This window comes from Merops nubicus, unplaced genomic scaffold, assembly GCF_000691845.1.
Source record: "Merops nubicus isolate BGI_N331 unplaced genomic scaffold, ASM69184v1 Scaffold54335, whole genome shotgun sequence".
In the NCBI taxonomy this organism is placed as follows: domain Eukaryota; kingdom Metazoa; phylum Chordata; class Aves; order Coraciiformes; family Meropidae; genus Merops; species Merops nubicus.
This window is the reverse complement of record NW_008612662.1, coordinates 1-13,465: the sequence shown is the minus strand read 5'-3', so window position 1 is coordinate 13,465 and position 13,465 is coordinate 1. Positions and strand designations below refer to the sequence as shown.

The 13,465-nt window shown below is 40.7% G+C and overlaps 2 protein-coding genes across 2 annotated transcripts; one reads left to right on the top strand and one right to left on the bottom strand.

Moving 5' to 3' along the window:
• Window positions 1-271: 271 nt before the first annotated feature.
• LOC103774198 (nicotinamide riboside kinase 2-like) lies at window positions 272-2,254 on the top strand (the record flags this gene model as incomplete). The annotated part of the gene is made up of 6 exons (XM_008941587.1): window positions 272-326; window positions 455-641; window positions 880-951; window positions 1,605-1,711; window positions 1,932-2,023; window positions 2,129-2,254. Coding segments are annotated over 6 exons (519 nt in total), but the record flags the coding sequence as incomplete, so codon positions are not given.
• Window positions 2,255-2,915: 661 nt separating this feature from the next.
• On the bottom strand, window positions 2,916-9,785 carry SQRDL (sulfide quinone reductase-like (yeast)). The gene is made up of 9 exons (XM_008941586.1): window positions 9,534-9,785; window positions 9,026-9,196; window positions 8,426-8,479; window positions 6,880-7,074; window positions 5,766-5,975; window positions 5,086-5,269; window positions 4,199-4,266; window positions 3,419-3,597; window positions 2,916-3,044 (listed from the first exon to the last, which is right to left on the bottom strand). Exons 1-9 carry the CDS (start codon window positions 9,765-9,767, stop codon window positions 2,987-2,989), a joined length of 1,353 nt encoding a protein of 450 aa, XP_008939834.1. The 5' UTR covers window positions 9,768-9,785; the 3' UTR covers window positions 2,916-2,986.
• Window positions 9,786-13,465: the final 3,680 nt, after the last annotated feature.

Below are 13,465 nucleotides of genomic sequence, written 5' to 3'. Positions count from 1 at the left end.
TTCTTCAAGGTGAGGCGCCGGCGGCACCCCGCGGCGCTCGCTTCTCGGGGCGCCGGGCCCCGCGCTTCTGCTGCCGCGGAGATAGAGGAGCGGGCCGCGTTATCTCGGCCGCGTTACTGCCACCTTTTATCTGCATGCAGAGAAGCTCGGCGGGGCGTTAAGATTCTTCTTCCTAGCTTCAGGGTTCACATCTTGAGCCTTGCTTTGACACGGGTATCGACCTTCACAGCCGCCGTCCTGACCACGCGTTTTGTATTTTTTTTTCTTCTCACTCTTCCAGCCCCAAGATGAAATAGAAGTTGAAGATGGGTTCAAACAGTATGACGGTAAGGCTTATCAGTGTGCAACTCAAAAGCTTGAAATGTTCTGATCCTCTGTGTTCATTTTTTGTCTTCATTCTGTTACTAGATGATGCTCAATTACTGCTCAATGATAGTTGTCTGTTTTGTCTTAGTGATTAGTGCATTAGATATGGAAGCCATGATGAGTACTATCAATGCTTGGATAAAAAACCCAGTCAAGTTTGAACGTTCTCATGGGATCAACAACACACTGGATGCCCAGATCTTGCAGGATAAGGAAGGAGGAGACGAAACAATCCACATTCTTATTGTTGAAGGCTTCCTACTTTACACCTACAGGTAATTAAAGGGGACTTAATATGTTCTGGTATTTACAGGACTTTACACAACAGGCAAACCTCCAAGGGAATCAAAAGACCTGTTCTAAACCAAGAGTTAGCAGCTAATGTTGACTGCTGGTGACTTCAGGTGTCACAAGTCTGACCATAGCTCTAGATACAGAAAATGGCTTTAGTTTTACCATTCTGTTTCTTTCTACTGATCAGTTTTGCTGTAACCAAACCTGTATCTCTTTCAGGCCACTGATTGATGTATTCCACCATCGATACTTTCTTTCCATTCCCTATGAAGAGTGTAAAAGGAGAAGAAGGTGAGTTTAGCTAAGTTCCCTTGCTAGCCCTGTAACTTATTGCTCTATTCAAGTGCTTCTCTAAGGCTTTTAGGTAAGAAAGGATAAATACTAATGTAGCTGTTGTATTGGAAGACTATAGTTTCCTTGACCAAACCAACCCAAAAACTTCTTCCCAAGCTACTGCCTGAGACTAATGCTCAGTTTCAGCACAGACCTTCTGACAGACTTTCTCCCCTTCTGTTTTTCCAGTGGTGTGGTTTCCAGGTCTTAAACTATCTCAGGGTTTTTATATTTGGGTGTATTGCTGTACACCTATACTACTCTTAATGCAAATGATACATGTTAACCATGAAAAAATTATATTTTGGAAGAATAAACAGACAGCTGTTTTACCCAAATCCTGCTAAAGCCTTAAGAGAAGGGTAATCATCAATGTTAAAATTAGTCTTAAGAATCCTTTTTGCACCTTGAACACTTTGGAGCAGCACATCAAATTCCAGTTTTATTTGGGCATCTTTATGCTTGCAGCTTATGCTAAATACTGGCTTTGGTTAAGCTCAGAAACTGTTGGACGCAGCAGGCTCAGGCTAGTGTGTAGAGAAACTGAAGGAACTGTAATGTCCCTCAACTGTAATCAGGCTACTCTTGAGTAACAATGTCTTGATTTGTAGTTCGAGGAATTACACTGTCCCAGATCCACCTGGATTGTTTGATGGCCACGTTTGGCCCATGTATGTAAAGCACAGGAAGATAATGGAAGATCTTGGAGTTGATGTGGGTAAGTCTCGAAGGACAAAAGCACATCTGAAAGATAGCTGTATGAGAGTGCTTTTCAAACCTGGGATATACTAGCTGGTTAAGTGCACGAGAGGAGTTGGAGCAGGTGGATGGGGCATATTTCTCTGATACCAGTCAAGTGCATGCTCTTTAAATTAGCATCTGGCATGCTTACAGAAACATTAAATTAAAGACCTCTTATTTTCATTTTTTATTTTAAGTGCACTTGAATGGAACAAAATCAAAGGAGGAGCTGTTTAATGATGTGTATGGACAGATCCAGAATAAGATTGAAGAATTACTTAACAAGCAGGTACATGCTCGTGCTTAGAGTTGCGACTCAAAGGCCTTTAAAGGCTGTGCTGGACAAGCAGGAAGCTGTAACTTGAACTATGTTCACGTGTGTCTTTCTGTTTAGAAATGAGCTGCTGCTGCCAGTTCTTGTGCGTGAAGATGACTCCTGTGTGCTCTGCCCTCTCTGCCCGACTGCCACCAAGTTCCAGCTTCTGTGAAGACTCTCAACCCTCAAATTTGACTTTGTTCATATGGTCATAATTAAAAAGCACTTCCCCCTTGTCTGTCATCTTAATTTGTGCTTCAGCTTCATATGTAGCCTCAGATGATCTCAGTTTTCTCCCAGTCTCCAGCCTATGGGGAATTTTTTTCGCTAGGCTGTTAACCTGTGAGAGTAAAATGTTCTAGCAGAGCTGATGAGAGGTGGCACAGCTAGCCCAGGGGAGTGCATGTGTGTGTCTGTGTATTCATACACCACTTGGAGTTCTTTCAATAAGCTGCATCAATTTCTATAACACATGTAACTAGGCAGCAACTGTGCTTGAAGAGATTAGGATTGAGCTTGCTCTTCAAAAATGAGAAAACAATAGCTTTTTAGACCATTTTACTAGCATTGAATTATTCTGTTAAACCCTGTACATGTCTTGATCTCAGATACAGAGACTTCAGTTTAGAGCCAGGATGAAAATTTTACAAGTACAACTTGAAAATTGATTGCTCTAGAAGATTCTGGTGTTCTGTAGCTTAATGCAAGTTCAAACAAACTGTGTGTACAGAAATAGTTTAAGGCCTTAGTTTACAAAGAAGAGCAGTGAAAGGGCATATGAAGGCTATCCTGTGTAGGAGGAAAAGTGAATTTGGCACAAAAGTTTGATTTCAGGGAAGCAAAAAAAAAGACATCTAGTAGGTGGTCCCAGAGAGGAGACATGTATTGATCCATTATGAGATCAGTCCTTTTTCTTCAAATGCTGGGAACCAGCAGTTACTTCAGGCCCAGATGCATTAGCTTTCTGACTGGAGCTGGTCCTCCCCAGTAGCCCCTAGAAATGGAGAAAGTTGTTTTATCAGGTTTTACATACATACTGTAAAAATAGAGTTTGAGGGAAGTGTTTTAATTTTAGTCCCACAAGATATACTACACATCCTAAGAGTGTTAGGGGGTTGTTCTGGAGAACAATCTGCTTCAGTGAGGTTTTCAGGGGGGCAAGGGCTGCCCTTCTGTGGAACTCAACCCTGCTCAGCTTGAACAAACCCCTGCTAATAGCAAAGTGCCCAGAACCCTCTGACCATTGAGGTCTTGGTCATGCTTCATTTGGTTCTATTCTACTAAGGAACTAAGACAGAACAGGTATCTACACCTGGCTTGTTTCTGAATGAGCACAGCAGCTCTGCTGCTCAGAACTGAAATACTTACCTAAGTAGGGCGTTCCAATAGAGAAAAGGCATCATATCAGCTTTCATGTGGTACATGGTTACTCTCTCCTTACTCTGGTCAATGGGAAAGGTCTCCAAAGGCTGAGCATCGTAGTCAAACTCTGCCAGAATCACCTTGTTGTAGCCTGTGACTAACGGGCAGGAAGTATATCCATCATACTGCAATGAAGAACACACTTTTCATTCATCTGAGTTAAAGGGCTGGCCATATTGTTAACATTCACATTTCAAAACAAGTTACTAGGAGGTTTCTGTATTTATAGTGTTAATACCTATGAGTGTGGAAGGCTGCTAAGCCAAATATGGTTTAATAACCATAACACTAAACCATTTTATTTCCATTGTAGATTGCTTAACAACATGGCTTAAATTTGAACTAACCTAGAACAATGGGGCTTTATGTCATTAGTTGATGGTTATTATTGTCACCAGCAGGACAGGTGACCGGGAGATAGGATGAGAGCTGGTGCTGGCTTTAGCAGCACATAAATCAGTTCTTGACTCTAGTGGCAAGGAAGTCCAGAGGATCACAGGAGTCCGGAATTAAAGAGATAAGATTTGTATCAGCAGTGTCAAAAATATGACTTGTGCAACTAAATCAGTATTCTGATGTGGTGTTTAGTCATTCAGCACCCCAGCTGCTGATGCCAAGCCCTGCCCACCTTCCGTCTCACAGGGTGTAGCTGCTTGCAAGACTTCCTGCGTAAGAACGGAGAAAACATTTATGATATCTCCTCCCTAAGACAAGACCTGCAGGTACCTTTTTAGTTGGCAACTGGTTCTTCATGACCAGGGAAATAGTTTTATCAAGCACTCCAGACTGGGCAGCTACATAAGAAAGAAAAAAAAAGGAGAGTGTATTGAGGCTTCGTTTCAGGCAGCCATTATTGTCGTTACTAGAGCAAGTACTAGTAGCCAGGCATTTTGTTGGACAATGGAATAATGCTTGGGTCTCGCTGTTTCCAACATGCTAAAGCTTAATGAAACTTGAGCCACATGTTTTTAGTCTGTGCCCATTCTCCTATGCTAAATTTTACTCGCTTAGCCTTCCCAAACACTAAGATTCTGGCACACTGAAGTTTTATTTCATTTTGAGTGCTGTAAGGGAAGTATTCTAGACGGATTTGGTCTAGAATAGACCAAAGAATAGACCAAATAGAATTTGACCTATTTGGTCGAAATAGTTGACTATGCCATTCTTCAAGTTACACCAATAACACACTGTATAGCTTTTTTTCACCCTATTCCTATTTTTTTCAGTTGTGAGACCATACTCCTACTAAAGTGTTTTTGTATTGGACCCTGTGGCTATGAGTACAGAACATGTGATTCTTCAGCAGTGACTTATCACTCAGATGACACATACGTGTGAGCTGCTAAGATAGACCAGAAAGTTTTGTTACTGAATGCAAGAGTAGTACACTCATGCCATTATCTGAACACAGAAAACAGAATTAGTTCATCTGTGAGACATTTGGAACAAGAAAACTGGCTTCATGGCACCAGCATGGTCTGTAGCTAATTAGTTGGCCTGGGAGACTTAGGTCTTTTTAAAAGCTGGAAATAATTGAGTAACAAACTAAAAAAGTTTACTCTCACTCCCACACTTTTCATTACACACACAAACGCACACACACGCAACTTTACCTACAGCTGCAGCAGTTTTTGATGTTGGAAGGTTGGTGCAGTCTCCAATACCAAATACATTAGGATACTTCTTATGTTGTAGAGTTTCTTTATCTACATCCACCCAGCCAATTCCATCCGAGACAGGACTGTTGATGAGTACATCAGGTGGCCCCATTGGGGGTGTGACATGAAGCATTTCATACTAGACAAAAAAAAAAAATTGCTCAACAGGTAGTTTGTCAGAGCAAATCATACCTCTGTTGACAGAAGGCAGAAAGCACAGTGTAGAAAGGGGATTTCTTGGTTTGGTTGGTTGGTTGGGGTGGGCAGTTTAAACACAAGTATATAGAATGAGAATTTTCTCTCAAATTTGAGTGCATTCTTCTATTAACATGAGCCTTACCAGACAACTGCATTTACTCTGGCATAACAGCAATTTGCTTTCCTCCACAGACATCTGAGACATTCCCAAGTTATGCTAACAAGGCATACAGGACTCCAGGCATGGTTTATGAAATTTTACCTTCACTCTACCTTAGTTTCCAATTTTTTAATCTTTTGCTAATTTTAAGGATAGTACTCAGAAGGAAACGGCAGTGTGCAACGACGTGGACATTATGTTGTTACAGTACAGCAGTTATGTTACAGAATACAAGGAAAAGAAATAGGACCAAGCAACAGGTCCAAAAGCTCCTGACCTGATGAACTTCAGTCGCTCCAGGTTTGTCCAAGTTTTCGAACACAGCTTCCTGCTTGTCTGCACGAACTTCTATAAGGTTGCACTTATAGTTAACAGCAATGTTCCTCTCCTTTATTATCTCAAGCAATGCATCAGCATACTTCTTAACACCAAAAATGACACCAAGTGAAGTGTTGAACATTATGTTTGCTTTGGAACGTTTTCCTGTCTGCACAGAGAGATCAAATTAGACTTTTAGGAAACTGACAATCTAGCAGAGACAAAAGAACTATGCTACACCACTGAAGAGCTGATAGAACTATTAATGCAGTTCAATATTAATGAAGTATCAGCATTAGAACACTCGAGATACAGCTATTTCACATGAGGTTAGGAGCTAGACAAGATAATTTTTGCCCTTTCTGAGTGAGGTACTGAAGACACCCCACACAAACTGTTAGTGAGAAGAGGTGGCTGTAGCTGCAATTAGCTGAGGAACTGCTGTGTGCAGGTTAAGCACATGTAGCAACTTAGCATTACAGAGCTTTCTGAAACCTCCACTTTATGCAGTATTCAGATACTTGGCCAGTAGGTATTTCATGAAACTTAAACATGCATGAGGCCTGACACTTCCACATGAAGCTGTCTGTAGTTCCCACTAAGCTTGCTTTAGCAGCCTGGCTAGGATTCCTCCTGATGCCGAGACGGTGTGCCACACGGAGCAAGCACAGCCACTTTTCAGACTAACAGACAAATGGCAACAGGTATTAAGTACTTAAAGTAACAAGAATTACTTAATTCCAGTCAGCATTACTTTAGTGTGCCACCTGAAGTTATAAATTAGGCTAAGAACAGTTGTATCTATAGCTCAACAGAAGCAGGGTAAGCAGTTCTTCGCTATGGATTCTGAATTCTACAAGTTTCTCCAATATTAAATATATACTAAATATTTATGTATGACTCAGCTTGATTTATTATACATTAATAATGGAAAAAGCAACTCGGACACTTTAATAAACCTCAGTCATGTTCCTCTCATGTGGATTTTGTTTTAAAGACAAAATGGACCCCTCAGAACAAGCCTTCCTTCCAACTGTAGGAACAAACGCTGGCAGAGAGAGTAAAATACTTACTTTCCTCCAGTAGGCTTCTGATAAATACATGATCTTCTGAGGAGCCCCTGCACACTTCACTGGAGTATTTGGAAAAGTGAAGATAGCATTTCCTTCCTTGAAATCTTGTAAAGCTTTCCAGGTTTTCTCTACCGTATGAACTGAATAATTGGAACCTATTTTAGGGTGACTAAAACCCTCAGGCAAGCCTTTGATCTAAGAAAACAAAATTAATTAAAGTTTCAAGTATATATGGCAAAAATCATCATCATCAAATATTACATGCAGAGTTAAGAAATAGCTATCTAAGAAGCCTCTGGCAAAAAGAATGCCCATACATACTTGCTAGTTGGCATTTCTGAAAATAAACCTATCAATCAAGCCCATCTTCCCATTAGAATTTAGTAGATTTAACATTTACCGAAATGACTCTGCAACATCTGTAGCTGAATTGTTCATTGTAGACTCAGACCCAATTTTTTGTAGATTAGTGCACAAAATCAGGAGTAAGACTATACAGTCACTGCCACATTATAGTAAGTAAAAAAATGTTTTTTAAAAAAAGCAATGTGTTTGGGATGTTTCAGTCTACACTAAGAAGTATGGTGTTGGTGAAGACAAGTAAGAGAAACCATGCCTCTTTTTAAACTAACCAATTTTTGTTTTAAAGCCATATAAATCCATTACTATGAATTTCATTCACTACAGAGTGATAGTGATTAACTGTATTACACAGCTTCCTCTACCAAATTTATTTTTATCAGGTTGTACTGAAGAGATAGATATGAAGACTGAGAGGTCACTGAACACAACACAACTCCTCATTCTGCTGACCTTACCTCCATAGTTTATCGGGTGTGACTATAGTTAACTAAGACTAGTTCTTGCTTTGTGTAAGCCTTGGGAGCTTGTCAAAGAGTCACTTGTATTATCAGGCACTACATCACATTCAGGTCAGGTTAAAACTACAAGAGTCAAATAATTCAAACATCCAGTGTTTGTATTTTCCTCCTCCTACATATTGCTGTGGTCACTCTCATGCCACACAATGCTATTAACGTTTTCCTCTGAGTGCCACTGTGACATCTACAGGAAACCGAAGAGATGGGGAAGGCCTCAGGGCTTATTTAAACACAAACGTGGGAACAGCTGGTTCCTTTTGAAGTGCATCCTTGAAGAAAGGTAAGGGCAGGTCAGATTAATTCTGCAGGGCAGATTTTACTGACTTCTGTGTGTTCTTCACTTCTGTTTACATTACAAGATACTTTGGTTTATGGTCAGTGTACATTATTATCTCATTATTACAGATTGCCTTTAAGTTCCACATTTATCTGGCTGCCCCATCTACTGATATTGTGATAGACGTGCAACAAAGCACCTGAGTTATTACACAGAGATCTGTGGAAGGAGTAGGGTCATTAGGCTGTATTCTGTCTCTTTAATTTGTATTAGCATTCAATATCTTGCAGTAAAGTAAGTCTACTGAAAAGACACTTACTTCAGTGAATTGTAAAGGTATGTGATGCTATTAAAACTAGAATAAACATGATTACTGTAAACCGAATACCTTTTCGTAATGCAGACTAATCCCAAGGGCAATTATCAGATACTTGTAAGATATCTGTGGTGTAAGGGGAAGAAAAAAAAATGTAGTTTAGATAAAAAAAAAAAAATTACAGCAAAGCAAATTTAAGTTATCTGATGGCAACAGATTCATAAGGGAAGGAGATCTAGGGAGCACTACTAATGTGAGTGTCAAGCTCTAAGAATAATTTACAGTGAAAATGCTAACTGCATTATGAATTGTGCATATGGCCTTTGCTTCACACAAAACCAAGTGTCTGTAGCAAAATCTTCTATCTATCTTTTGTGTTCAGTTCACTATGAACAGGGAAAAGACTTATGATAATGATATTTTAAATTGATGTTATTCTATCCTACTTATCTGCAACAATTTTTAATAGAAAGAGATTTTAGGATCAAGTACTTCTCATAAGACTAAGTGGAATTTCCTGGCTTCCTGGATGCTGGAGGAAGGTGTTGCTTAACAGGCAGCTCCAAGGGGATCTGCAGGAGGTGGATAGACAACTCACGACACAGAATAACTTTTTTTGGGGGGAGAGGGGTGTTGTATGTTTTGTTTTCTTTTTTTTTCCTCCATTATTACCTTGGTATCATTCTCCAGCCAGACACAGTTCTTATCTGGATCCAAGGCTGTAACTCGAGATTTGATCCACACAACACCCTTAGGGATTACGCGTCCCGTTGGACGCGCAGAGGTTGCCAGCTGCTTTGCACCACCACCCACCAGCGTCCACAGCGGCTGATAGTAGTGAGTCTGAAAGAAACATTCACATGAGTATCTTAGAACTGTTCAAAGGGACTCTAAGATGAAGGCACATCACTCCAAAGAAGGAAGCAATGTGCTGCTAACACTGTATTATTCTTAACAAAAGAAGCTGTATAAATAACCAAGAGTTTCATATGACAAAGCTGGAGGGATGCACACATCTCTATCATGGAGCAACAGATTTCACGCAAAGCCTTCCAAAAGATGGCTAGTTCACTTCCTCTCTGCAGTGAAAACCATGTGAGGCTGGAGAGAGATGAGAACCAGACCAATTTAGTCAAATACGCTGGTTCTTTTCAATCCTTTACAGCTGAGGTAAACTTACCTCACTTGGCTCAACAACAGCCACATTTTCTGCCCCTACTTTCCTCTTCATCCGAGCGCTCATGGTGATTCCACCAGTGCCTCCACCCAACACCAGTACTTCATAATAATCCTTGGCAGCACACCTGGCTGCCGTATGTAAGCCGGAGGAGCTCATCTTGTGCACTCCCGGTTTCAGCAGCCACACACCCGGACGGAGACAGGAACAGGAAGACACGACTCCAAGTGCTGACATCTTTCAGTAAGTGGGAAGCTGCAAGATAAGGAAAGGCACCAGTAAAAATTACAAAAGGCAGAATTTCTATTTATTTAGACACCTGGATGAATCTTCAAGGCAAGAACTGTAATACTAAACCTTTACTACAGCTAAACCACTAATTTGCAAATGGACTGTTATCAGTTGGGGGGGCAAGGGAGGTCAATCACGCGCTCTGCCAGGAAACTGAAATTCCATACAAGCAAATGAATTCTAACAATGCATAAGAGCATTTTCTGGTTATCATGGCCAAAAAGCATATCCGATCCTGTAGCACAGGCAATGCATATGCTGTCACTCCAGCTGTAACACTGCAACCCTAAGGAGATGAGTGCTGCAAAAAGGAGCAAGAATTTGCTAGCTGGTGTAGACTGAAACACTGAGCAAGGTGATTGTGTGAACATCCTGATTGCCATTCCAGTAACTGTAATGTGTCAGCCAAACACATCATTACATTTGTATTTTAAGGTTAGGATGTACCAGCATCTGTGCACATCAGACATAGCCCTTCTCACTGCCTGTCACAGGTGCAAACCATTAGGATAAGCATCCCAGGTTCTACAGTGCTTTGAGCAAGGGCACACATATTATTCGATTCTTGCAGAAGTAGTGAGCCCTAAGCTTAATAGGAAAACAAAGTCCAATGCAACAAGAGTTTACATCTTCCTAGATCTAGGCTCTTTGAGTATACAAAAAACACTCAGTTCTCTATCCATGGTCAGCACTTAGCTTTTACATCAGCAAAGTAGCTGGAAAAGGCCAGAAACTCACATTTACCCTTGATAGAGCTGCACCCTATCACCAGACAAGTAAGAGCCAGAACTCTAAAGCATGATGTATACTGACAATTGTAGCACTAGATATGCAATTGTGTTATTCAGAAGACAGTAAAGGTTAACCCACATTTCCCTCCCTTCGCTAGAATAAACAAGAGCTTTTCCTGTTCTAAATTCATTGTTTGCACATGCCGAATATCAGTTTTTAGCTTTTCAGTGATAAAATGGCTATAAACTCATTTTAATTCAGTTCCTTCCTTATTGCCACACTACCAATAAAGAAGGAGTGAGGATTGTAGCCTGAAAAGCAACTTATGACTATGCTTACCTGTGTTCTATACCTGCTCCTACTTTGTTTAACTTGAGTCATCAAGCAAGAATTCCAGCTTTTACACTTTAAAAAGGTAGAACTTGTTTATGGTACTTACAGACACAAGTTTGAAAACTAAACTAGAAACCTCAAATATTTTGATGAAAATCATCCAGGGTCAGCTTCAAAATTCTATACTAAGCTAGATGTAGTTGAGAGTTCATTCTGCACCTTCCTGTGCTGTCTTAACAGCCCTCATCTCCGTGTACCCTGAATTCTTTACAAAGTTCCATTATTAACTCCTACAGTACAATTAATTTGGGACAGAGAGGGAAAAATCTCATAGATGTCCACTGTAAAAACAATTTTAATAGTTTTGTTTTACAGGAAGTTTCCAAGATGCAGACATAATCTTCCCATTCCCCTCTCCATTCAAAACAAAACCTCCAGCTCTAGAATAAGTTAGTTTCACTTTAGAAGTCTGTCTATGATCTACCCGTGCAGGCAGCAAGTTACAGATGCAGACAGATTGCTCAAACAAGGGGAGGATGTTCGTTCTAGCCCTAGAAATAAAAGTTTCCTGATGGAGATGTGGTGTTCTTTCTCCAAGCCAGACAGAGAAGAATTGTGAAAAGTAAGTTTTGCAACTTTGGTTTGTGAGGCAGTTTTAAGTGGGACATCCTGCTCCCGGAAGTTCACGAGCACAGGATTTTGCTTTGGGTTTTACTAAACACACAGAGCACAGTGGCCTGCTGGCTGACAACACACAGCACCTCTGAACAAGAAGAAGGAGACTTCATTTTTGTAACGCTAACATAGGAATAATTATCCTCTCTGACCAAACAGATTTTGAAGTTAGCAGGTTTTTGAACACACACATAAGATGTGTCTTAACAGCAGTCTAACTGATGAGCATGCAGTACTAGGTTGCTTCTAAGTTGTTTCAGAGTATACAGAAACAATCTGAAGTGTCATTTGTAGAGTTGTTTTGAAAGGAATAGCAAATATTAAACTCCAAAGTTAAATAGCAGCTATACAGTTGGGTCAGTCAACAACACATCAACCCCCTACTTTGGACACTGGAGATAAAGGAACAAGGGAATTAGAGAACAAACATAAAGGTAAAGGGGAACATTCCTAATTAGCCTACTGAAATGAGTGGAAATTTTAAACTTTTACAACATCATTTTAACACACAGCACACTTATGCATCATACTTTAAACTATGCACAAAACATGATTGTTGATATTAACCTTATATAGCATGAAATCACATTCCTAGTGAAGATCCATATACAAGTCTTGGAGCACTGCCTAGAAAGGAAAAGGCTACAGCATACTTCTCTGCTTCAGTGAGGCCTCTACTTAGTTTGAGTCAGTTCTGCTGTTTAAAACTGGTTCTTGCACCAGAAGAAGTAAATCTGTTTTGTGAATGCTTTCATGACACGGTGGTTTGTTAGATCGTTGACAGCTTGTGTAAAGCTCCTGCAGCCCAAGTCACCTAGCACCACAGAAAAACCAGGGCAATGCAACTCACAGTAAGTCTAAAAAAAATGGCATTTCTACCAGCAGAGCTAGCATTTGAAATCTCCCCCTCCACCCTTCCTTTTATAAAAAACTGTTTTCCAGAGTTAGTGACTTATATCCCTTTAAGATACTGAGAACATAAACCGTAAGGCATTATCTTCATTGGTCTGTTCTTAAAAAATAAATAAATTACTTTTCTACAAGCATTATGCAAGAAATTAATTGGTTACCCACCTTCTTTTAAACTTTTCTTTAAGGAAAAACTCTGCTGAAAATCAGCTCATTAAGTAATGCATTGCACTTTTACCATTTTTGTGTATTTTAACCAATTCCAGTCTCTATCCAAGCAAACAGCAGATTTGACAGAGTAGAGTATGCGTCCTTCAGCCAGCCCTGTGCAGAATCTGAACTGGAGCAGCTAAAATCCACCTGACTCTTTTCATTACACTTCAGCAAAAAGTGTAACCTGTCACCTAGCCTACCAACGAGCTCAAAGTGAAAAATTATCTTTGGCTGCTGTTCTCTGTGCATTAATGGCCACAAATAAATAAAATCGACCTCTGTGCAATAAAGACCTGAACAACAAGTGAGAAATGCAACGCTGGCAAATCGCAGAAGTGGCTAATGACAAGCACCAAAATTGAGTCCCTTCTTGCATGCGGTTATTAGCTCCACTAGGTGATCTACGGCACTCTGTCACAATCAGTTTCGCAGCATTACTTACTTAGAGGAGGTATCACAAAACAGGTACAACTCAGACCCAAGGGACACGTGCAGAACACCAAGAGTTACAAGCTGTTCTCTTCTCCCGTCTACAGATTCGCACCCAGTAAATAAGCCTTGCGGGACACCGCGAGTGCCTCGAGCAAACACCGAACTGCGGCACGCCTCTCGGGGCAGACACACTCAGGACAAGGACAGGTTCCCCCCTCTGCAGGATCTGTCACAGGCTTAGCTCCCACACCGGCTACTTCACCGGGCCGGTTCAGGAGCCAGCAGTTCGGGAGTCAGAGCGACCCGAGTTAGAGAAGTCCGCCCAGCAAGAGCAACACTGCCCCGCACAG

Coding starts and splice junctions, on each gene's coding strand:
- SQRDL (XM_008941586.1), bottom strand. CDS start 9,767: ATGTCAGCACTTGGAGTCGTGTCTTCCTGTTCCTGTCTCCGTCCGGGT. Junction 8,480..9,025: donor GGCTGGAGAATGATACCAAG/GTAATAATGGAG, acceptor CTTACACCACAG/ATATCTTACAAGTATCTGAT. Junction 5,976..6,879: donor CAGAAGCCTACTGGAGGAAA/GTAAGTATTTTA, acceptor CTCTCTGTGCAG/ACAGGAAAACGTTCCAAAGC.